General features: G+C 37.5%; 1 protein-coding gene across 5 annotated transcripts in view; it reads left to right on the plus strand.

Annotated features, from left to right (window-relative positions):
- WDFY3 (WD repeat and FYVE domain containing 3) overlaps positions 1 to 26,273 on the plus strand; it is a 316,077-nt gene that overhangs the window by 108,186 nt on the left and 181,618 nt on the right. For 3 of the 5 annotated variants that reach the window (XM_033214193.1, XM_033214191.1, XM_033214194.1), the window contains one exon: positions 16,460 to 16,670. In XM_033214193.1, coding sequence (XP_033070084.1) covers positions 16,491 to 16,670 — 180 coding nt within the window. In that variant the 5' untranslated portion in view covers positions 16,460 to 16,490. Of the gene's footprint in view, positions 1 to 6,663; positions 6,805 to 16,459; positions 16,671 to 26,273 lie in introns of those variants that run through there. The other 2 variants (XM_033214195.1, XM_033214196.1) reach the window with 2 other exon arrangements.

Raw genomic sequence — 26,273 nt, forward strand, 5'->3', positions numbered from 1 at the left:
TGTACATTACAGTAGAATAACAGTAACAATAGCTGTCTCTTACTGAGCACTTGTGCCAAATACTAATCTAAGTGCTTTCCATGTAATAAATTACCTACTTTCTACAAATAACACTATGAGTTAGGTTCTAATAATTCTTCTTTTTTTCCAGATGAGAAATCTTACACACAGAACGTATCTGACTTGAGGTTAAACAGTTAGTAAGTGATACAATTAATTGGGAAGCCTCTGTAACTAATATGTTTTACTGTCTCTCTTAATGATGAATATTCTGTAACAGACTACAGTCATACAGTGCATAATAATGTTAGTCAACAACAGACTACATATATGATGGTGTTCCCAGAGACTATAATGAAGCTGGAAAAATTCTTGTCACCTAGTGATGTCATAAGTGTTGTAATACCATAGCACAAAGCACAACTCACATGTTCGTGGTGATGCTGGTGTAAACAAGCCTTCTGTGCTGCCAGTTGTATGAAAGTATAGCACATACAATTATGTATAGTACAGGCCGGGCGCGGTGGCTCAAGCCTGTAATCCCAGCACTTTGGGAGGCCGAGACGGGCGGATCACGAGGTCAGGAGATCGAGACCATCCTGGCTAACACGGTGAAACCCCGTCTCTACTAAAAAAATACAAAAAACTAGCCGGGCGAGGTGGCGGGCGCCTGTAGTCCCAGCTACTTGGGAGGCTGAGGCAGGAGAATGGCGTAGACCCGGGAGGCGGAGCTTGCAGTGAGCTGAGATCCGGCCACTGCACTCCAGCCCGGGCTAGAGCGAGACTCCGTCTCAAAAAAAAAAAAAAAAAAAAAAAACAATTATGTATAGTACATAACACATGTATATAAATCATGTAATACATGATAATAAATTACCATGTTACTGGTTTATGTAGTTACTATACTATACTTTTAATTTTTATTTTAGAGTGTACTCTCACTTATAAAAAGAAAATTAACTGTAAGACAGATTCAGATAGATCCTTCAGGAGGTACTCAGAAGAAGGCATTGTTATCATAGGAGATAACAGCTCCATATGGTTATTGTCCCTGAAGACCTTCCAGTGAGACAAGATGTGGAGGAGGAAGACAGTGATATTGATCATCTTGGCCCTGTGCAAGCCTTGGCTAATGTGTGTGTTTGTGTCTTTTTTAACAAAACTGTTTTAAAAGTTAGAAGAAAATTGAAATATAAAAATGCTCATAGAATGATATAAAGAAAGAAAATATTTTTGTACCACTGTACAATGTGTTTGTGTTTTAAGCTACTTATTATTCTAAAAAAGTCCAAAAGTTTTTTAAAAATTTGAAAGTTTGAAAGTTCATAAAGTAAAAGAATTTCAGTAAGCTGAAGTTAATTTATTATTGAAGAAAGAAAAATATTTGTTATAAATTTAGTGTAACCTCAGTGCGCAGTGTTTATAAAGTCTACGATATATTCAGATGTCCTAGGCCTTCACATTCATTCACCACTTACTCACTGACTCACCCAGAGCAACTGCAGTGTTGCAAGCTCCATTCGTAACAAGTGCCCTATGCAGGTGTACCATTTTTTATCTTTCTACGGTATTTTTATTGTATGTTTTCTGTGTGTGTGTGTTTGTGGGTTTGTTTTTGTTTTTGTTTTTTTGAGGCAGAGTCTTGCTTGGTAGCCCAGGCTGGAGTGCAGTGGCACAATCTCGGCTCACTGCAACTTCCACCTCCCGGGTTCAAGCAGTTCTCCTGCCTGAGACCCCGAGTAGTTGGGACTACAGGCGCGTGCCACCATGCCTGGCTAATTTTTGTATTTTTAGTAGAGATGGGATTTCACCATGTTGGCCAGGCTGGTCTCAAACTCCTGACCCCTTGATCTGCCCGCCTCGGACTCCCAAAGTGCTGGAATTACAGGCCATTTTCTGTGTTTAGATATACAAATACCATTGTGTTACAGTTGCCTATAGTATTCAGTACAGCAACATGCTGTACAGGTTTGTACCTAGGAGCAATAGGCTATACCGTATAGCCTAGATTTGTAGTAGGCTATACCGTATAGTCTAGGTTTGTAGTAGGCTATACCGTATAGTCTAGGTTTGTAGTAGGCTATACCTTCTAGGTTTGTGTACGTACACTTTCTGATGTTTGCACAAGGACAAAATCACCTAACAGTGCACTTCTCAGAGCATATTCCTGTCGTTAAGCAATGCATGACTTTATAACTAAAGTTTCATGGTAGGCTAAAAGCTGAACAACAAACTCTGCCTGGAGATTTGGGGAAGACTTCTCTGAGAAGATGACCTTAGAGCTGAGTTTTAGGCTACTTGGAAAAGCAAAGGATGGGCGGCATCGGTAGCAGAGAAAACAATATACATAATACATAGAGGACTGAAAGGGCCTAACAGTCTGGGAGATACTTTCAGTGTGGCAGAATTTAGAGTGAAAGAGGTGGCTTCCTGGTAAATGATGCTGAAAATTGTATTTTAATTTATTCTTAGACAATAGGGAATCAACAGAGGTTTTAAATCAGAAAAATGGTATGTACCGGCTTTGTGGTTTTGTTTTTGTTTTTGTTTGTTTGTTTGTTTGTTTTTGAGACAGAGTCTTGCTCTGTCAGCCAGGCTAGAGTGCATTGGCACGATCTTGGCTCACTGAAACCTCTGCCTCCTGGGCTCAAGCAATTCTCCTGCCTCAGCCTCCCCAGTAGCTGGGATTACAGGTGTGTGCTGCCACGCCCAGCTAATTTTTATATTTTTAGTAGAGGCAGGGTTTCACCATGTTGGCCAGGTTGGTCTCGAACTCCTGACCCCAGGTGATCCGCCTGCCTCGGCCTTCCAAAGTGCTGGGTTTACAGGCATGAACCACCGCGCCTGGCCTCTGCTTGGTTTTTCGGAAGATAACTTAGGAGCTTTAAGAGCAGGACACCAGGCCCGGAGCGGTGGCCCACACCTGTAATCCCAGCATTTTGTGAGGCCAAGGCAGGTGAATTGCTTGAGTCCAGTAGTGCGAGAACATCCTGGGCAACATGGCGAAACTCCATCTCTACAAAAAATACAAAAATTAGCCAGGTGTGGTGGTGCATGCCTGTAGCCCCAGGTACTAGGGAGGCCAAGACAGGAGAATTACGTTAAGTACAGGAGGTTGAGGCTACACTGAGCCGTGATCATGCCACTGCAGTCCAGCATGGGTTACAGAATGAGACCCTGTCTCAAAAAAAAAAAAAAAAAAAAAAAAAAAAAAAAAAGAACGGGACGCCAGTCATGTGTTAATGAGATTTAGACTAAGTTTACTGATCATTTCAAAGAGCAAGCATTTGGTTTTATTGATTTTCTCTGTTGTTATCTTTTTTCAATTACAATAATTTCTGCCCTAATTTTGATTATTTTTTTCTGCTTTCTTTAAGCTTAAACTACTTTTCTTTTTCTAGTTTCCTAAGGTAGAAGTGTAGTTTATTAATCCTCAGATCTTTCTTCTTTTATAATGTGTACATTTAGTGCTTTGAGGAAATTTTTTTCCTCAAAGAACAGCTTTTGCTGCATTTTATGCATGTTGATAAGTTGTATTTTCATTTAGTTCAAAATGTGTTTCAGTTCCTCTTGACAAGTCTTTGGACCATATGTTTATTTAGAAATGTGTTGTTTAATTTCCAAATTTCCCTTTTAATTCCATTGTGGCCTGGGAGCATACTTTATATGATTTCTGTTCTTTTAAATTTGTGAAGGTGTGTTTATAGCACAGAATATGGTCTGTCTTGGTGAATGTTTCACGTGAATTTGAGAAGAATGTGTATTCTGCTGTTGTTGGATCAAGTATCCTATCAGTGTCAACTGTAGATCTAGTTTAATGATAGTGCTGTTCAGATAAACTGTATATGTATTGATTTCCTGCATGCTTGATTTATCAATTAATGTATGAGTGCTGTCTCAAACTCTAATAATCATTTTGTCCCTTTCTCCCTTCAGTTCAGGTTTTGCCCTACATATTTTTATATTCCTTTTAGACCTATACACATTAAGGATTGTTATGTCTTCTTGGAGAAATGAACCCTTTGTCGGTATATAATGCCTCTCTTTATCCCTGATATTATTTTCTTATTCAAAAGACTACATTGTGTAAAATTAATTTAGCTACTCCATCCTGCTTTGTAAAAAATCTTTTATATTTCAAGGGTAAGTCAATAGAATCCAGCTTTCTTTTGATTAGAGTTAGCGTGGCGTATTTCTCTCCATCTGTTTACCTTTAACCTATCTGATTATTTATGTTTAAATTTACATTCATATAGATACTATATTGTCTATGGGATTTGAGTTTTTAATCCCCTCTGACATTCTCTGTCCTTTAATTGGTGTATTTAGACCACTCATATTTATAGTGATTATTGATTTAGTAGGATAAATATCTGTCATGTTTGTAACTGTGTTCTATTTGTTGCATTTGTTCTTCGTTCCTTACTCCCCTCTTTTCTTGCTCAGGTTTTAACTGAGCATTTTATATGATTTCTTTTAATCCCCTATCTTAGCATATTAAACTTGTTTTTTGTTTGTTTGTTTGTTTGTTTGAGACAGAGTCTTGCTCTGTTGCCTAGGCTGGAGTGCAGTGGCCTGATCTTGGCTCACTATAACCTCTGCTTCCTGGGTTCAAGTGATTCTCCTGTCTCAGCCTCCCGAGTAGCTGGGGCTGGGATTACAGGCGCCCACCACCACACCCAGCTAATGTTTGTTTCTTTGTTTGTTTTGAGACGGAGTCTCCCTCTGTCACCAGGCTGGAGTGCAGTGTTGATCTCAGCTCACTGCAACCTCTGCCTCCAGGGTTCAAGCGATACTTCTGCCTCAGCCTCCCAAGTAGCTGGGGCTACAGGCGCCCACCACCATGCCTGGCTAATTTTTATATTTTTAATAGAGACGGGGTTTCATCATGTTGGCCAGGATGGTCTCAATCTCCTGAGCTCGTGATCTGCCCGCCTCGGCTTACCAAATTGCTGGGATTTCAGGCATGAGCCACTGCACCTGGCAGCATATTAAACTTAATGGTTGCCCTAGATGCCAACATTCACTTTTTACTTATCTTAATCTGCCTTCATATGACACTTTTTATCACTGAGGTATACTGCAAGTTTCTTGCAATAGCATTACCAGCTCCTCCCTCCTCTCCCTTGTGATATTGCCTCATTTATCTTATTTATTCATAAGCTATAATCATCCAACACATTATTGCTATTTTTAAACAATCAGTTATCTTTTAGATCAATTAGGAATATTTAAAAGCTAGGCATGATGGCTCACGCCTGTAATCCTCACACTTTGGGAGGCTGAGGTGAGCAGATCACTTGAGCCAGGAGTTTGACACCAGCCTGGGAAACATGGCAAATACCCATCTCTACAGAAAATACAAAAATTAACTGGCTGTGGTGGTATGCTCCTGTAGTCCCAACTACTCGGGAGGCTGAGGTGGGAGGATCACATGAACACAGGAGGTTGAGGCTGCAGTGAGCCAGGATCGTGCCTGCACTCTAGCCCTGGTAACAGAGTGAGATCATGTCTCGAAAAAAGAAAAAAAAAAGGATAAAAATGTCATGTTACCTTCATTTATTCCTTATCCAGTGTTCTTCCTTTCATTAATATAGATATAATTTACTGACCCATATTATTTTTCTTCTTTCTGAAGAACTTTTAACATTTCTTACAGAGAATATCTCCTCACAACAAGTTATTTCAGTTTTTGATTATTTGAGGAAGTCTTTATTCTTTCTTCATTTTTAAAGGATAATTTCATTAGATATAGAATTCCTAGGAATTTCATGGGTGGGAGTTTGGTATATTAGGTTGGTGGGCTTTTCTCCTAATGCTTAAACTGTTTCATTCCTTCTCTTCTTGCTTGTATGTTTTAGATGAGAAGCCCACTAAAACGTTTATCCTTGTTCCTTTATTGATACAATTTTCCCTCCCTGTTATCCCCCTACCTCATCATGCTTCCATGATTTTCTCTTTATGTTTGATTTACTGCAGTTTGAATATAATATGCCTACATGTAGTCTTTTAGGTATTTATCATGTTTGCATTCTCTGAGATTCCTGTATCTGTGGTTTGGTGTTTGTCATTAATTTTGCAAAGTTCTCAAAGTTCTTTGTCATTATTACTTTAAATATGCGGTTTTTCCCTTCTCTCTTCTCTTTCTGGAAGTTTCTATCGACCTGTCTTCAACTCACTGACTCTTTACTCAGCAGTATCCATCTGCTGTTGAGCCTATCAAAGCATTCTTCTATCTGTTAGAGTGCTTTTGATTTCTAGCATTTCCTTTTGATTTTTTTTTTTTTTTTAAGAGCCCTGTTGGTATGGTGAAAGTATGGAGGAAGGGAAAATGTTTTATAATCTTATTACTAAGTATCAGTGTTTTAGTGGACCTGGACTCTGGGCTGTGACCTTCCAAGTGTTTCCCCTGGGCTTTGCTTCCTTTATTCTTTCTTTGCCCCCTCTACCTGGATCTCAGGTGAGACCAGAAGGCTAAAGGGACTGGAGGGGAAGAAATGCCCTTCCCCCAGGAAAGACAAGGCTCTGATAAAATCTTTCATCCTGCAGTGTAGGCCTTTGTTATGGAGAATACTCTGAGAGCGTTTCACAACGATTACTCATTCTTCCCCTCCCCTGGTAGAGCCAGGGAGGGGATCTTTCTCAGATCTTCGTCGTGAAAACCTACTGTGATTGGAACCCTGGAAATTTGTGGTCCTGGCATTTCTCCCTCTCATGCTAATCCACTTTCACCTGCCACCAATTTGTCCCAGTTACCACTGAGGTGTTCCTACCAGTTCATGACTGCAGAGACTTCTGATCCAGGTAGGCTAATTTTAGCTGTGACTCTGAATTTCCGGGGTTTGTTTGCCCTGTGACTTCCGTTCTTTGATGGGCCCAAGAAAAGTCTTTGAATTAGTTTATCCAGTGGTTTCTTATGTAAGAACAGGAGATGACTTCAAAACTCTTGACATTTTGGTTCTAAATCCCTTATTTTGTTTTTTATTTAACTTTTCTTTTCATATTGATACATGTTCTTTTATCAATATTCCATGACATGGATGTACCATGAATTACCTATTGATCTGTTAGAGGACTAGATTGTTTCCAGTTTTTTCACTATTGAAAATGATTATAATAACATAATGTGGTAATTTACATTGTATGACATCTTTGTTATCTGTGTGAATATTTCTACAGGATAACTTCTTGTTGATTTATATGTGTAGTAATTTCCATTTTACTTAGTACTTCTTACTGTCTATGAATAGAAATCCTATTAGTTTTACCAAATTAATGATCAAAAAATTGTACTTTGTTTTTATTTGCATTTCTTGGATTAGTGATTTTAAGTATCTCTTCATATATGTTGTGTTGTGTAGTGTTTTTACTCGGAGTAGTGTATTTGTATTCCCTGTCTACTTTGCTGTAGGGTGGTTGAGTCTGAGTTCTATGGATATCCTAATTATTAATACTTTGCTGGAAGGACTGCAAATATTTTTTGCCTATTTGTTGCTTATCTTTTAACTTTGTGGTATTTTTGGCGATAAGTCTGTCTTTTTTTCCCTTTTAAAGATTTACCCTAAAGTATAAGTATTCTTTTTATATTTGCTGCTAATATTTTATTGTTTGTTTACATGCAAATCTTTATTTGGAATTATTAGTTTTTATTTATGGAAAGAAGTATAAAATAATAACTATATTATAACCAGTCTACAGAATTATAGAATTTTCTCTGTAGCACCCAGCAACCCAAAATTAGAAAAGAAGAAATGATGTGGCTGGATTCTTGGAAGTATGAATACATGTTGAGAAGGTGTATAGGCCAGGAATGCAGGGGCCGTGAAGATGCTGATGAGAATTAAATATGGCCTCACCTCTGGGGAGAAGTCAAGGGATAAATGATTCTAGTGAAGACCACAGATTCAGTGATGAGAAAGGGGAATGGATTAAAAGATTATCTCAGAGTGAGATTTTGGAATTTGAAATGTCAGAAATAAATTCCTAATGATGCCAAGATCTGGGATATATCTGTGTAAGTTTTAGGTCAGCTGAAGGCATCTCATTCCTCAGCTCACTCTCCCTGTACTGTGCCTTCCACTGAGGATAGTGGGCAGTGATTACCGAGCTAAATGACCTGAACTATAGGTTAGCAAACATACGTAGAATGCACAACTTGTCAGTATTATGCAGTCACATTTTATAGAAGTATTCTGTTATAAGAATACTTTTGCATGTCTTTTATACAAAATTTTAGCATAATATGTATAAAAACTCAGAGAATGCTCGGGATCTCAGATCAGCCTTCAAATGTTTATTTATTCCATAATATAATTGAATTAGACTTTATTAATCATACCAAGTAACCTAACTGCCTTTTAACTATTAAGATAAATCTACCTTTAGGGCTTCTATTAGTGGTTGCAATTTCTGCTCCCAAGATAGCAGTGGGAGCTGTAGTAGGAAGGGTTCCAGAAAGGTAGCAGGGAGATTTCAACAGTTGCTGTTGTAAATTATATGTAACTGAAGTATTCTTAAATGGAGGTGAGTTGCTTTTGGCTTTGGAATATGTTTTTCTGTATGAAAAGAATTAAGCACACCAAAAAATGTTTAAAGAAATGTGAGAAATTGTGCGGCTCGATGTATATATAGTATGATGGGTCCATAGACTGGACTAATCTTGTAATATCTCATAGTCTGGGCTAAAATATGATAGTGATTCTCCTTGACAGACAAAAAACGTAATGCTTCAGAAGGTAGAAATTTTAAATTCAAATTCAGGACTATATCTAGAACTTGTTTTTGTTTGTTTGTTTTTTACTATACATATTAGATTGCTGGTTTATATACCCAGTTTGTTGGGAGCATCTGAGTTTTGCCTTTATCCTTCAAAAGTATAAGAAGTTTGCCTTTACTTTTCAAAGTGTAAGGAAAAATAGGATTTTCCAGAAAGATTAAGAAGAAGAAAAAAGAAAAACCTCAGTAATTGCTTATAATTCTCTGATGAAACTGTAAGATTTCACTTAGCCATGTGAGCTTACATTACATTTATTGAATGTAGCGAGTCTGTTTTGTTTCTTTGCTTATATAATTAAAGAGTTCGGAAAGTTATTTTAAGCTTTTAGCAGAGCTACTCAAATGCAGCTAGTTACTTGACAAATATATTTTTAAAATTTAGCCTATTTACTTGATCTATACCAATCTATGATTTAAGTAATGGAAAACTGTTTAAATGATTTTGGGTGAGCAAGTTTGAAGTGGTTTTCTCTTATTAACCTAAGAGATTAGATTAAGAAATACTATCTGGGTTTATTGCAGTAATTATCTCATTGTTATTTAAATAACCCCCTGCTGGCAGTCCTAACATTATTTTTTCTTATGAAACCAAATACGGTTTGTATTAGAAAGTCAGTTCTTACACACAATAATCTTTATAAATATTTTGAAAACCCTTACTAACATTAAAATTAAGCAAAAACATTCTTCTGTGGTTTGTCCTCCTTATTTTGCATATCTTTTCTTTATTGCTTTGTAAACCTCTTATTCTATATCCAACCAAAAAATAAATTATTCCTTAATTTTTTGTGTCATTTTGCAAGTCTGTAAAACATAGTACTGTAAGGGCTTTGCTTTGCTTGTTTAAATAACTAAAAATGCATATAAAAAATTAAATGTTTCATGATCAAGGTGAAGGAAGAAAAGATAACATTTATTGAATGTAACTAGTATGCTTGGCATATTACAGAAATGATGTTATTTAAGTTTTACGAAAAGTTGATGAGGAAAGATTTTATAGATGAAAGAAACTCAAGATTCAAGGGTATTTAGAGCCTTTCTCCTGAAGTTACCTGATTTATTATATGGGCATGTTTGTAAAGGTTTGATAAGTGCCTATTCTTTCTTCTCTTTCACTGCTGAAGAATATTTTAGACATGTTACTTCTTGTTCTGAATTATGTTTTAAATGTAAACATTTAAATGTAGCCAAAGCTATGGTTACCAGAGAGCAGGCCTGAAGTGTGAGATGTCCAGGTCCTTGACATTTTCTACAAAGAACTGGACAAAATGCACACGCAGTGAAGCACAAGTAATGAAGGAATGAAGCAGCAAAAGCAGGGATTTATTTAAGCGAGAAAGCACTTTACAGGGTGGGAGTGGGCCCAAGCAAGCGGCTCAAGGGCCTGGTTACAAAGTTTTCTGGGTTTTAAGTCTTCCTTTTGAGGTCCTGTCAGCTACCCCTTATCTGGATGAAGGATTTGGTCCATGGCTAATTAAAGGCTGCGGTGAATTGGTGCCCTCTGTGGATAAAGGAATGGCCTGAGCTTGGTCTGCAGCCCATCCAGGGCACTTTCCCCTTCCATCTAAGACGTGGTGGAAAGGGAAGGGTTAGGGAGAGTAGCCTTTGATCCTTTGCTTCTCGGGCCTGGGGAGATGGGGTATTTCCTTATGGTTTAGCTTTTGGAAGTTCCAGACCCAGGTGTTTTCCTTTTGATCCAGCTTTGGGAAGTCAGCACGAATTGGCCTTATATCTCTTGCCCCCGGACCTTGGTGTGTAACTTTGATTCAGCTTTAGGAAGTCAACACAAATTGTCCTTAGATGCCCTGTCTGCAGACCCTATTACCTGTTATCCTGTCCCACCGTGGTTCAGAAAACTGATATGCTTAAGTGTTACTTGGTACATTAGGAGCAAAGGAGGAATCTGATTTTTTTTTCCCCATCATTGAAATTATCTGAGTAATTGAGAAGTACCAGTAAACCCACTGAGCTCCTGTTAAAAAAATTATTTATTCTGGCACTTGTTTTTGAGACAGGGTCTCACTCTATAACCCAGGCTGGAGTACAGTGGCATGCTTACGGCTCACTGCAGCCTTTATGTCCCCAGACCCAAGCGATCCCCTCATCTCAGCCTCCCTAGTATCTGGGAATACAGGCATGCAGCACCATGCCTGGCCAATTTTTGTATTTTTTGTAGAGGCAAGGTTTTGCCATGTGTCCCAAACTGGTCTCAAACGCTTGAGCTTAAAGGATCTGCCTTCCTGGGCCTCCCAAAGTGTTGGAATTTCAGGTATGAGCTATTGTGCCTGGTCTCTGGCATTTGTAAAAGAACAATAAGTCAGACTTTATTCAAGACCATCATGATAGATGTAGGGATCATTCCAGTGGGGTTTTGCAATGAAAGGGAGAGATTGGGCTCAACTTGGAAAAGAACGAGGAAAGGTAGGCATGTTATAGCCAAGTAGGAATGTTGGGGTGCAGGGGGCAGTCAGTGGATAGAAAATTACTAAGAGGAAACACTGGGGCTTCTGGTTAAACTGACCTAACGAGTCTTGCTGAAGGCAGGCCAGGGTGATCAGACATCCATTACCTGGAGGATTGTGGGAGATGTGGCCACCCAATCAGATATTAGAATGGGGATTCTGGCTAAACTGACTTAGCAGATTTTTAACTGGACAATGTAGAGACAAACACTGAAGGCCAAAAGCCAAGCCTGGTTGAGAAGAGAGTTCAGAAGAGCCTAACTAGAGTTTGGTCAAGGAGAGAATCTTTGCCACTTTTGATTGTTTGGTGTGTATCCTTTTGTATCTGATAAAATATTAAATAACCATATTGCAATAGCTTGGTTATATATAGTGCGATAATAGTTGTCATAATGTGATCATGTGTATTTTTAAAATGAAAATGAAAGTTGAGGCCAGATGTGGTGGCTCATGCCTGTAATCCCAGCACTTTGGGAGACTGAGGCAGGCGGATCGCTTCAGCTCAGGAATTTGAGACCAGCCTGGGCAACAGGACAAACGAAACCCTGTCTCTACAAAAAATACGAAAATTAGATAGGCATGGTGGTGCACGCCTGTCATCCCAGCTACTAGAGAGGCTGAGTTGGGAGAATCACTTGAGCCCAGGAGTTCGAGGCTGCAGTGAGCACGGTGATTGCACCAATGCACTCCAGCCTGGGTGTAAGAGTGAGAACTAGTTTCAAAAGAAAAAAAAAAAAAAAACAGATTTATGTGTTTCAGAAAACTCAAAAAAGATTATTTTCTCATTCTGATTGTTACCTGATGCTAAATAAATAAACATGCTAACTAGAGTCACAGTTTCCAAGGATTTTATAATTTAAAATTGATACCTCAATATAAGTAAGCCTGGTGAAGGCCACTTAACTGGGAGTTGGAAGGCCTGGATTCTCATCCAAGTTCTTTTTCGCTATCGTACTTTGAGTGAGTTCTTATATTGGGGGCTTCTCTTAAAGGTAGGAAGCAATCCCATTTGCAATAGCAACAGAAAAAATGCAATTCATAGAAATAAAAATCGAAGAAGTGAAAGACTTGTACACTTCAATAAAGCGTTGATGAAGGACATTAAAGAAAACATTGATAAATAAAAAGATTTCTTTTGTTCATGAATTGGTAGAGTTAATGTTGTTGCAATGTTCATACTACTCAAAATGATCTGTAGATTAAGCGTAATCCTTATCAAAAATTCCAGTAGCATTTTTTTTTTTTTTCGTGATGGAGTCTTACTCTTTCACCCAGGCTGGAGTGCGGTGGTGCCATCTTGGCTTACTGCAACCTCCGCCTCCCAGGCTCAAGCAGTTCCCTGCCTCAGCCTCCTGAGTAGCTGGGACTACCGGTGTGTGCCACACCTGGCTAATTTTTTGTATTTTTAGTAGAGACGGGATTTCACCATGTTGGCCAGGTTCATCTCGAATTGCTGACCTCAGGTGATCCGCCCACCTCGTCCTCCAAAAGTGCTGGGATTGCAGGCATCAGCCACTGCACCTGGCCTCCTGTAGCATTCTTTACAGAAATAGAAAAAAAAAAAATCTTGTGGAACCACAAAAGAACCCAAATAGCCATAGCAGTCTTGAACAAGAAGAAAAAAACTGAAAGTATCATACTTTCTGATACCAAAATATATTACAAAGCTACAGTAATCTTAATAGTGTCGTACTGGCATAAAAACAGACATATAGACCAACGAAATGGAATGGAGACATGAGAAATAAATCCATGCATTGACAGTCAGCTGATCTTCAACAAGGGTGCTGAGAACATGGAATGATGAAAGATAGTCTCCGTAATAAGTAGTGTTGGGAAAACTGGATATCCTCATGCAGAAGAATAAAATTAGACCTTATTTTACACCATATACAACAACTAACTCAAAATAGACTAAAGACTTTAATATAATACCTGAAACCAAAAAGTACTAGGTAAAAATGGGGAGAGCCTCATGATATTGGTGTAGGTAATGATTTAAGTACATAAGGGACTCATGCAACTCATAGCAAAACTCAAATAACCTGATTAAAAAGTGAGAAAGCACCTAAATATCTAATAGGTGTGTGAAAAGATGCTCAGCATTAATAATCACCAGGGAAATGCAGATCAAAACCACAATAAGATATCCCCTTACACCTGTTAGAATGGCGAGAATGTTGACCAGAATGTGGAAAAGTGTTGGCCAGAATGTGGAAAAAGAGATACTCTTGTACACCGTTGGTGGGAATATCAATTGGTATGGCCACTTTGGAAAACAGTTTAGAGGTTCCTCAAGAAATTAAAAATAGAATTATCTTTATGATACAGCAATCTCATTTCTGGGTATATTTCCAAAGAAAATGAAATCAGTATCTTGAAGAGATGCCTGCACTCCCATGTTTGTTGCAGCACTATTCACAAAAGTCAAGATATGGAAACAATGTGAATGTCCCTTGACAGATGAATGATAAAGAAAATGAGATACGTATGTGTGCATGTGCAGCATACACAATGGAATATTATTCGTCCTTATAAAAGGAAGTGCTGTTGTTTGCAACAACACAGATGAACCTTGAGAACATTATACTAAATGTGAAATAAACCAGTCATGCAAAGACAAATACTGTATGATATCAGTTACATGTAGAGTATAAAATAGTCAAACTCACAGAAGTAGAGAGTAGAGTGGTGGGTGCCAGGGGCTGGAAAGAGTGGGAAATGGGGAGATACTGGTCAAGGGATAGAAAGTTCTGGAGATCTAATGTACAGTAATGTGACATTATTGATAGTTGCTAGTGTATTGTATACTTGATATTTGCTAAGAGGGTAGATATTACATGTTTTCACCACATATTTTATTTTTTGAATGATGACTATTTCAGGAGATGGATATATTAACTTGACTGTGCTGATTATTTCACAGTGTGTATGTATATCAGAACGTTGTATATCTTAAGTGTATGCAATTTTTATTTCTCAATTTGTACCTCAATAAAACGTAGGAGAAAAAAATGGAGAATTTTCTCTTCAGTCCGTTTTTGTGAGTTGGAATCAAGAGCAAATGAGATGTTCTGTAAGTTGAAACTCATTCTAAAAACAGAGAATGATTCTTAACCTTTTAAAAGATGATTTAGACCCCTTTGAAAGCTGAGAATCTGTTGGAAAAAAAAGTTTTGAAGTGTTGGAGTATCGTGAATCCCCTAAGTCCTATCCATAATCTCTAAATTATCAACTCGGGGTAAGGAAAAGGAGCAGAACTATACCTAATCTAAAATGTTAGCTAATTTATAAAATTTTCATAGTTCACTTCAAATTTAAGTTTTGCTCTGGGGGTTTCCAGGACCTTAAATACCAGCACATAGTAGGTTATTTGAACATATTTGTTGAAATATTTATATTTAGAAGACGTATTTTTCAAGAATAAGATACATTGGACATCTTTGTACTGTACTAACTTTTGTTATTTTGCAGATTAACTGCTCATCCCAGCCCTTTGCCTATGTGTTAGCACTGTTTCCAGCAGTTGGGCACTTGAGAATGTGCTGAGTGCTCTTTGCACAGTAGTCATTCAGTGCAAACAAGCCATTGGCAGAGTTGTAGGCACAATTTGTCTGTCTCCTCTTCACCTGTGATGAATCACATCCTGTCCCCCTGTTAGCTACAGTGCCTCAGCATATGCCTGTAGTCAAATACGGAATTCACTCAAAATTCTCAAGGGCAAGTGTGTTTGAAATTCTTGTTCTTATAGTTTTAAAAATCAGTAGGCAGATGTTTAGTAAATAAAACTCTAACCTTGCTGTAGTCCTTCGTTTCTTAAGAAATGGCATACTGGCTTATGTGGTTCTGTAGCAAAATTAAAAAGTAATCTCAGGTGATGACTGCTTTTCTATGGATTAAAAAACAAATGTCCCTGCATCCAAATTCTGCATACCCAGAATGTCCTCCCACCCTTCCTGGTTCCTTTTATAAGATATCCTATTTTTGTATCTAGACTTAGCCAATTACTGGCATTGTTAGTAGTGGTTAAAAAGGGGTAATGATGCTTTCTGAAAGCTTATTGTTATTGATTCTGTATATACTTTAACTCAGTGGTTAGTTTGCATATTTTTTTAACTGCAGCTCCAGCAAGGGATACATTTTGCATTATGATTCGGTACACATTCATACACCCTTATCTGAAATAAACATCATGAAACAAGTTATTCTTTTCTTATCTTCTATTTTTTTCTATTCTATTTTACTTCTTTGAAAAACGTGCATCATTATCCACTAAATGATTTAACATGACTTACCAAACTATAGAAAGTAGTCTTCAGTCACATGATCATTTTCACTGTCCTTTTATGATTTATAAGTTAGAATATTATTGTGTTTAATGTGCACATTTTAATCTATAATATATACTGTTCTTCAGGTACTCAAGGTATACTTGAATTTTCTAGCAAAAAAGTAATTATAAATTAAATAACTAAAAATAGGAAATGTTGTGAGGTTTTGGGGTTTTTGATTGTCTTCGATGTTTTGAGATTAGGATAAAGTTTGTTTTTTCATTATTTTTACATTAACCATTAAGAAGTCTGTTAATAGTAAGTTTTGTGATCCCTTTATGTTTTTATTTTATTTATTTATTTATTTAAAGACAGAGCCTCTGTCACCCAGGCTGGAATGCAGTGGGTGATCTTGGCTCACTGCAACCTCAGCCCCTCAGGCTCAAGTTAACTTCCCACCTCAGCCTCCTGAGTAGGTGGGACTATAGGCACACACTACCATACCTGACTAATTTTTGTATTTTTAGTAGAGATGGGGTTTTGTCATATTGCCCAGGCTGGTCTCGAGCTCCTGAGCTCGAGCCATTCGCCTGCCTCGGCCTCCAAAAGTGCTGGGATTGCAGGTGTGCACCACTATGCCCGGCGCCTTTATTTTTGAACTTGATATGACTAAACTAATTGGAAACATTTGCTACTTGTCTGATTAATGTTTTACATTTTATACAAATTGTGGCAAAGTGAGTAGGAACTTCCAGTGCTATGATTAATAATTTGTCCTTCAGGGGGATTAATCAAATTTTGCTTCTCTATCTTTTCTGTTTAAAGAAGTAGAAAGATATGTTTTAGACAGAATTTTCTATTTTGCAAATTTCTTATAAGCTCTTACATGCATGCCTGACCTAGTCAAGATGATGATGTTTTGACTGTTCATGTATTGACATTTTCCAACAGAATTAGAAGTGTGTCTCACCAACCAGCCAAGATGAACATGGTGAAGAGGATCATGGGGCGGCCGAGGCAGGAGGAGTGCAGCCCACAAGACAACGCCTTAGGGCTGATGCACCTCCGCCGGCTCTTCACGGAGTTGTGCCATCCTCCCCGACACATGACTCAGAAGGAACAAGAAGAGAAACTGTATATGATGCTGCCAGTGTTTAATAGGGTAAGTGCAGGTTGCCAGACACACACCTTCCAGGACTGGGAGGTACTACAAGAATCTGAAGGTTACTGGTAAGCCATAGGTAGAAAACAATGATAGGATGAGTTAGTTTTTAAGAAGTTTGTTTTCTAGTTTCATCTTTCCAGTTTGCTGTAAAGCAATGTGACTTGATGTGAAACTGGTCAGAATAAACTACATTCAGTGAGACTTTTTGATTTTTAACAGGTAAAGTGCAAGCTGTGAACCATTGTTTAAAATGTCCCTTTTATGGTTGAGTTTTGGAAGAGGAATAGATTGTAAATTATCAATTGTGTTATTTCTGTTATCTTTTAAAGTGATGATTTTATTACACTAAATGGTACAACTGCCCAAGCCCTTTGTACACTTTAAAAAGTCATTACAATTTGCTGTTGTTTAAGAGATACTATAAGAGGATGGTTGTAGGCTATAGATAAACCAAATAGAGTTAATGTTTTAATGTATTTTGTAAATTACATGTAGCAAACTTGTTGGGTGTTTTTAAAATAACTTTTTTTAGGCCAGGCGCAGTGGCTCACACCTATAATCCTAGCACTTTGGGAGGCCAAGGCAAGTAGATCACCTGAGGTCAGGAGGTTGAGACAAGCCTGGCCAACATGGTGAGACCCCATCTCTACTAAAAATACAAAAATGAGCCAGGCATGGTGGCAAGTGCCTGTAATCCCAGCTATTCGGGGGACTGAGGCAGTAGAATCTCTTGAACTCGGGAGGCAAAAGGTTGCAGTGAGCTGAGACCACGCCATTGTACTCCAGCCTGGGTGACAAGAGCGAAGCTCTGTCTCAAAAATAATAATAATAATAATAATAATGATTTTTTTTATGTGCATCAAAAGTTCGCAAATACATCATTTAAAAGAGTCAGATAGTTTCACAGGCTTATAGGTGCTCTCCTGCTCTTCACCACTAATTGCTGTTGCCATGATGGGCTTTTAAATAATGTATTTTTACTGCTGTTGGTTGTGTAGTTTTAATTGACTTCCTACTGAGGAATATGAGAATTAGCTTTTTTGCTTCCTCTCCCTCCAAACAGTAACATACATACATACACTCATTCATACACGCTGCCCTCCTCATCATTTCCCTATAGTTATGCTGCTTGTGTAAGCAGTAATCAGTGTCTGCTCTCTACTGATAGTGGTGTAAATTTAAATTTATTCAAAGATGAACCTTATATTATACTACCTTTATTTTTCTATTATTGTAGAACTTGTTTTCCTCAGACTTCATAACTGTCTCAATTTCTTTCTCTCCGTGTCTCTGTTTCTTGGTTTCCCTTCTCTCGCTCTTTTTCCTCCTTCTCATTCTCTCTCCTTCCCACATTTTCTCTGCCTTGTCCTGTCTCTGTCCTTTTCATCCTGTGTCTCCCTGCCTTCCCCGTTTCCATTTCTTTCTTCCTATCTCTGTCTGTCTGTCTCTATGCCTTTCATCTCTCTCTTCTCCATCACTATCTTTCTCTGTCCTCCCATTTCTCTCTTTGTCTCCTCTCTGTCCCTATTTCTCTCCCTGTCTCTGACTCTCCCCTTTCTCTTTTTCTTCTCCCCTGGATCTCCCTTTTTCCAGATCTATCTCCATGCCCTTGGCTATGCCTTTCTCCACACCCACCCCCTCACCCTGTGCCCCAGTCTCTGACTGGCTCTATCCCATCTAGTCTCATTTCTTGTCTATATTATTTTCTCTGTTCATCTATCTTTCTGTATGAAATTTTCTAGGCTCTTCCTTTTCTCGTTACTTTGAAATTTTATTGTGGCTTCAGCTTAAGCCTTCTTAATCTGAAAACTTGTATTGTTCAGTCTGGGTAAATATTCTGAAAGATTTCTTTGAGAATATTCTCCCCTATATCGTATATGTTCCCCCTTTTCTGGACCTCTGTCAATCAAACGTTAGCTCTTTTAGAGTAGTGTTGTGCTATTACTATCCCAGTTTTAATTTCCTTGAATTCTTTCTTGTTTTATTATTACTATTTTATTTATTGTTTTAGTATGTCTCATGTTCAGTAGACTGTCACTTAATCTCCAGTGTTTACATATCAGTGTTCTTGTCTTTGATTTGCAGTGATACCTCTCTTCTTCCTCTTAAGGAACTAGACTTCTAGTTGTCTACTGCACTGGGCTGGGGAGGAACAGTCACCTTCAGTTTCTGGGCCGTAAAATAATAATGTCAACCTTATTGGGTTGTCGTGAGAGTTAAATTCAGATAACATACTTACAGCACTTAATAAGTGTTTATCCCAAGAAATGTGTACCTATTATTATTGTTATTATTGTATCTATTATTGTTTTTATTACATGAATCTATTATTATTTTTGTTGTTGGGAATACTAGTGAAAGGGAATGAGTGAGAAAGAGAGTTGAAAGGGGGCAGTAAAAGAATTGATTAGTACTGTCAGCTCAGTGAAGGCTGGAGATGATAAATTTATACTAGACCTTATCTGTACTGGCCTGTGTGAAAAAGTAGAGAAAGCAATACCTGATTTATTGAGATTGAGGTTTTTATATGCTGGTAAGGCAGAAGGGCAAGAGTGCAAGGAAGGTTAGTTCACATATCACCCATGAGCTTGTGTTGGATACAACAGGAAGAGGATAGAAACATTAATGCATTTAGAGAATGTACATTTCCTTACTTATGAAATAATAGGATAGATTATCTGCCAAGAATGATAGAGGGAGGAGATGGTAGAGTAGGAACGTGAGAAGAGGTGGGGAAAGGTTTAAAATAGCTCTTTTAAAAATGGGAGGGAGAGCTATGGCAAGCCATTGTTTTAAGCCCTATTCAGGGAAGTTACTAATTTTTATTACCGGGTAGTTAATTTTTATTACCCGGAAGTTTGTTTTGTTTTTAAATCTTATTTTTGTTTTACTTTAATGTCATGATGTGCTATTGGTTACTGAGTAGTTTGAGGTAATTTCCTTTTCTCAGACTTAGGAATGTTTACAAGGTAATGAGAATGTTTAGAGCAGTTAAGGGAATTGCTCTTGGATATTAACATGAATTATTAAGTAATATCCTACATATGTATGTATCCCATGTATTTCATCAGTTAGGCTTCCACAGTCTACTAGACTAGAAGAATCTTAGGAATATTTGTTTTTTTAATAAGCAGATATGAGATGCTTTAATAATTATTCTCTATCTATTTATAATGTTTGACTTAGTTGTCTTACGTCCTAGGTTATTGTAAGTCTCATTAACTATTAACAAATTCTCTCAAAAGTTTTTAATTGGTTGATTAGAAACATATGTGTATTCAATGCTTTAACCCTCTATGGGTGATTTGAATATCACAAAGGTTCAGTAAACTCTTAACTAATGAAAAGATAGAAAGTTATATCTGTACTGTTGTGACTAATTTGAAAAATGTATTATTTAAAAAAAATTCTTATTCATTGGATATAATTAATAAACTAAAATTGTTCTTAGACACCATTTCCATTAAATTTGGAAATATGTAGCCGTATCTATTTAACATTTGGCCATTTGTGCTTGAACATTCTCCACTAGTGAGAAATACCTATGGTGAGTGAGTAGCTCAGTATGTCGCTAGAGCCAACCAGTTCTTACCATGATTTCTAAAAAGGGATTGTGGTGTTGATTGTGAGACTTTGCTTGATTAGAGCTAAATGGTGAACAAGCTGAAATAGACATGGACACCTAGCTACAGACTAGTTAGACATGGACAACTAGCTACAGACTAGTTTTTAAAGTATGCTTAATAGTGTTATTTCAGTGCATCATTTTTGCCTTTGAGAGACATGGGTTGGGAAATGACATGTATTGAGTCTTTTTTCTGGGCCAGGTCTCATGCTGGGTTCTTGAAATGCCTCCTGTTTTCTTCATTACAGTCCTACAAGGAGGCTGCTGTTATCTTCCCTCTTACTGATTTGCTCAAACTGAAAGATTATAGTGAAGTCTGAAAATAGCTGAGTAATATTTATTCAGCACTCTTAAAAATAATTAACCTTTAGTCCCAGAACAAAAGCTGACAAAGAAAACATTTGGTTTAAACTTGTCAAAATGAGTAACATTTTAGTTGTCTAAAAATTCATAACTGCCACTGTTAATTACTGTAGTATTTATTATATTTTGTTTATATTTTTAAAATGTAATGTTTACCAATTAGATCTTCTGTAAGAAACTCTCCTTATTTTTTAACGTAATTCCAATTTATATTTGCAAAGCATGTAAATGTAATACAGGGTCCTTTTTAAATCCCTTACAAATTATCATTACTTTTAAATTTGTTGGCTTAAGAGAGAGGTCACCCAAACTTAGAACTAAATAAGAGAGAGATAAGAAGGTAGACAGATGAATTATTTTGTTGCAGCTTTATTACTTATTATGTAATACTAATACAGTTGATACTGGAGAGTGTGGCTTGGGTCTGTGCAATCAAGGACTTGCTGAATTCAGCCCTGAAATAGTCATGTTTACTTACCCAGTCACTGGTAAAACTGGACAGTCACAGGCCACAGCCAGAGCAGATGAGAATGCATATTCTTATGAGGCAGGCAGAGCCCAAAAGGAGAGGACGGGACTGAGTTAGGCATTCTGTTCTTCTCGGACTCTCATCTGATGGTCCTTCTTAGAAACAAAAAGAGCATAAGATAAATCTTTCCTTAATCATTTATATTAATTGATAAGAAATCTTAACTGATTTACCATATGAAATAAAGCAATTACATCTTCATTGTTAATTTTTTAACATTGTTATTTATAGCAAATTATTTTAGGACTAATGATGGCCAGTAATCTGACTTAATTTTAGATGTAACACATATTTAGGAAACAAAAGCCTCCATTTTTAAAAATTTTGTAAACATTCCAACCTCTCCTTTATTAGTCATATTTAATATATTTTTATTGAATAGCACCATTCAGTAGCAAGTATATATTGAGCCTTTTTGAATGCCATTAGAGAACATCATTAATTTGTTTTCCCTGAGTGCCAAAAATGTCTGATTGAAGAGGTGCCAGGAAATCTTCTGAAATCTATTTAGGTGGATATTAAAAATGATTCTTTTAAAAATAAGTCAAACCTTGCTATTTTTCTGTAAAGATGAACACTATGCAAAGTTACAGTGCTAGGGTTCATGCACAGTTTGAGAAAAATATAGTACTGAGTGATTAAGAGCCTGGCTTGAAATCAGATAGATGTAGTTTTAAATTCTGTCTGGATTACCTCCTGTTTTAAGTTAACTTCTCTAACTCTTAATTTCTTAACTGTAAAATGAGGCTACTAGTAGAACCTATTCTGTAGGATTTTATGAGACTTAAATGACACCTAATTCTTGAATAGTACTAGGCAGATTTTAAATGGATATTATATGGTAATTATTGTTATTTCTAGTGAATTTGCAAGAAGGCATTTTTGTTCTTCAGTACTTTTTTTTTTTTCAATCTGTTATGAATTTCACATATCTGTTCTAGAATCAGCCCTTTTGAGTTGAATGTGTTACCTGTTCTCTTGCCCAACTTTCTTCCTCTGCAGAACCAGAAATTTTTTGTCATTGTTTGTTTGAGGCCAGGTCTGGCTCTGTTGTTGCCCAGGCTGGAGTGCAGTGGTACCATCTTTGCTCACTGCAACCTCTGCCCCCCAGGTTCAAGCAGTTCTCATGCCTCAGCCTCCCAAGTGGCTGGTACTGTAGGCATGTGCCACCACACTCAGCTAATTTTTATGTTTTTAGTTGACATGGGGTTTCACCATTTTGGCCAGGCTGGTCTCAACTCCTGACCTCAGGTGATCTACCTACCTCAGCCCACCAAAGTTCTGGGATTAAGGCGTGAACCACCGTATCTGACCTAGAACCAGAAAAATTTGACAAGTAGTCGGTACTCCCTGAGAGTGAGCACACCTTCTGACACCCAGCTTCATGCTGCATCCTCTTTGGCAAACATTTATGTAAATGATGGAAGCATTATATAGTTTCAAGAAATACCACTACTTACTGAAAGTAGTGAAAACATACCTAATACTTTTAGATTTAATTTTTGAAGTCAATCACAAAAACTACAGTTTTCTTTGCTACCTTATCCATTCAATATTATCTGCAATGTCAGATTCATGCTTTAGTTCCTCTATCCCTCCAATCTTATCTTGTACCATTTTTCCTCTTAGACAGAATGCCCCAGCTTTATATACCTCCTTTTCATTACTCTGTACCCCAAAATCAGTCTCACTTTGAGGTCTTTGCACAGCTCTGATCTCACTGACTGCAACCCTCTTTCCTTGTCTCTTTGGATTGTAACTTTTCCTCATTAGTCAGTGTCATCCTTTGGCAGCAGTGTCACTTCTTCAGAGAGAACTTTCCTGACAACCTTCTTCCCACCCCAGGCATTCTCTTTCAGCTACCCTGTTTTACTTTCTTCATGACACTATTTTTAAATAATTTTAAGTTTAAAATCAACTTATTTAACATTGGTCTTCTGTGCTAAAATGTCCTGTGTTTCATGAGCACAGGAATCATATTGTTTTATTTACCTTTGTATTCAGTACTCTTCTAACATTGCCTGGCATATATACTAGGAAGCCAATAAATATTTGTGAGTGAATAAACCGAATAAACCTTATTTAAGAAGCAATGCTTGTTCATTTCAGATTAGCAAATATGACATAGTCTTTTTCTGTAGTACTGATTTTGGGTTGGTAAATTCAAGCCAGTTTTATTTATCTTGTGAGAAAATTTATTAGAGGAAATAAAGCAGTAAACATCAGGATTTGTGTAAAAAGTTACTGGCATTTTCAACAGCATATTATTTACCCAGCATGAAGATTGGTTGAATAATCATATCTTACAACTGTTCAAGAAATGAACTATTGCTTCTGTTTAGTTATCCTAATAACTCTTAGCAATAAAATACCTCATACTAATTCTTAGGAGCAAAATATACATTGATACACCCTGAGTAATAGGAATATTATAAATACCTCCATTAAAAAGCTATGTAGGCAAAGGATATGAACAGACATTTCTCAAAAGAAGACATTCATACAGCCAACAGACACATGAAAAAATGCTCATCATCACTCGCCATCAGAGAAATGCAAATCAAAACCACAATGAGATACCATCTCACACCAGTTAGAACGGCAATCATTAAAAAATCAGGAAACAACAGGTGTTGGAGAGGATGTGGAGAAATAGGAACACTTTTACACTGTTGGTGGGATTGTAAACTAGTTCAACCATTATGGAAAACAGTATGGCAATTCCTCAAGGATCTAGAACTAGATGTACCATATGACCCAGCCATCCCACTACTGGGTATATACCCAAAGGATTATAAATTATTCTACTACCAAGACACATGCACACGTGTGTTTATTGCGGCACTATTCACAATAGCAAAGACTTGGAATCAACCCAAATGTCCATCTGTGACAGACTGGATTAAGAAAATGTGGCACATATACACCATGGAATACTATGCAGCCATAAAAAGGGATGAGTTTGCGTCCTTTGTAGATACATGGATGCAGCTGGAAACCATCATTCTTAGCAAACTATCACAAGAACAGAAAACCAAACACCGCATGTTCTCACTCATAGGTGGGAACTGAACAATGAGATCACTTGGACTCGGGAAGGGGAATATCACACACTGGGGCCTATTATGGGGAGGGAGGAGTGGGGAGGGATTGCACTGGGGAGTTATACATGATATAAATGATGAATTGATGGGTGCTGACGAGTTGATGGGTGCAGCACACCAACATGGCATAAGTATACATATGTAACAAACCTGCACGTTATGCACATGTACCCTAGAACTTGAAGTATAATAAAAATAAATAAATAATAAAAAAATAAAAACAAAACAAAACAAAACAAAAAAGCTATGTACTCAGCTAGAGCGTTGGCTCACATCTGTAATCCCAGCGCTTTGGGAGGCCGAGATGAGCGGATCACCTGAGGCCAGGAGGTTGAGACCAGTCTGGCCAACATGGTGAAACCCCATCTCTACTAAAAATACAAAAAAAATTAGCCGGGAGTGGTGGTGGGTGCCTGTAATCCCAGCTACTCAGGAGGCTGCGGCAGGAGAATCACTTGAACCCAGGAGGCAGAGATTGCAGTGAGCCGAGATCGTGCCATTGCACCACTCCAGCCTGGGCAACAAGAGCAAAAACTCTGTCTCAACAACAACAGTAACAAAAGGCTATGTACTCATCTCTGAGCACAGGTGGAATGGCTCTTCAAACATGTGTCATTATTAGGCTTCTCAATTTTTATCAGTCTCCAGTTTGTTAAAGAATAGAGGTTTCTGGCCGGGCGCAGCGACTCATGCCTGTATTCCCAGCACTCTGGGAGGCCATTGTGGGCAGATCACTTGAGCCCAGGAGTTCAAGACCAGCCTGTACAACATGGCAAAATTCCTATCTCTATAAAAAATAGAAAAATCAGCTGGATGTGGTGGCGGGCACCTGTAATCATAGCTACTCAGAAGGCTGAGGTGGGAGGATCACCTGAGCTCAGGAGATTGAGCTAACAGTAAACCATGATTGCACCACTGCACTCCAGCCTGAATGACAGAGTAAGACCCTATCTCAAAAAAAAAAAAAAAAAAAGGCGGGGGTGGGTTATTTAACAGGTAACATAGATTATTTAACAAGTAACACAGGTTAATTCTAAGCACACAACATTTATCAAAATCTCAGCAGAAAAAAATGTGTCTGTTGAGGAAGTATTGAAAAGTACAGTTTATTTTTTGAGATTTTTACAAATTACTCATTTGTCAAATTATTGAACAGACTAGGTGTTTGGATAAAAGGATACCCTTGTAGAATTGATTTATTGTTTTAGTGTTTTCAACTCAATTTGAGGGAGGTTATAAGAAACATGTGTAAGAAACACATTTTCTATTAGAAGGATATTACATTGTTTGTTATATCCTTTTATTGGGTATTTGGAAGGAATCGTTTATATTATGCAGTAATCCCTCCTTACTCAGGGCTTTGCTTTTCATGGTTTTGGTCATCTGTGGTCTAAAAATATGAAGTGGAAAATTACAGAAACAAACAATTCACAAGTTTGAAATCTGACACCATTCAGCTCCATCCCTCCCGGGATGTGAATTATTCCTTTGTCCAGTGTATCCATGATGTATGGGCCACCTGCCCAATAGTCACTTAGTGGCAGCCTCAGTTATGAGACCTACTATTCTGGTATCAAGCTGCTTGTTTTCAAGAAGCTCTATTTTTCTTAATAATGGCTCCAAAGTGCAAAAGTTATGGGGATGGTAACTTGGGTATGCCAGAGAGAAGTCCTTCCTTTAAATGAAAAGGTGTAAGTTCTTGACTTAGTAAGGAAAGACCAAAAACTGTGTGCTGAGGTTTCTGAGATCTGTAATAAGAAGGAATCTTGTATTTGTGCAATTGCAAATAGTATATTGTTACAATTTTTTTACTTTGTTATTAATTATTGTTGCCAGGCTCTTACTGTCCCTAATTTATTACTTAACTTTATCACAGGTATGTATTGTGATAAAAAAAAATATAGTGTTTACGGGGTTTGGTACTATCCATGGTTTCAGGCATCCACTGGGGTCTTAGAACTTACTTCTCACAGATAAGG

Source organism: Trachypithecus francoisi, unplaced genomic scaffold (assembly GCF_009764315.1).
Source record: "Trachypithecus francoisi isolate TF-2019V2 unplaced genomic scaffold, Tfra_2.0 Lachesis_group1, whole genome shotgun sequence".
NCBI lineage: Eukaryota > Metazoa > Chordata > Mammalia > Primates > Cercopithecidae > Trachypithecus > Trachypithecus francoisi.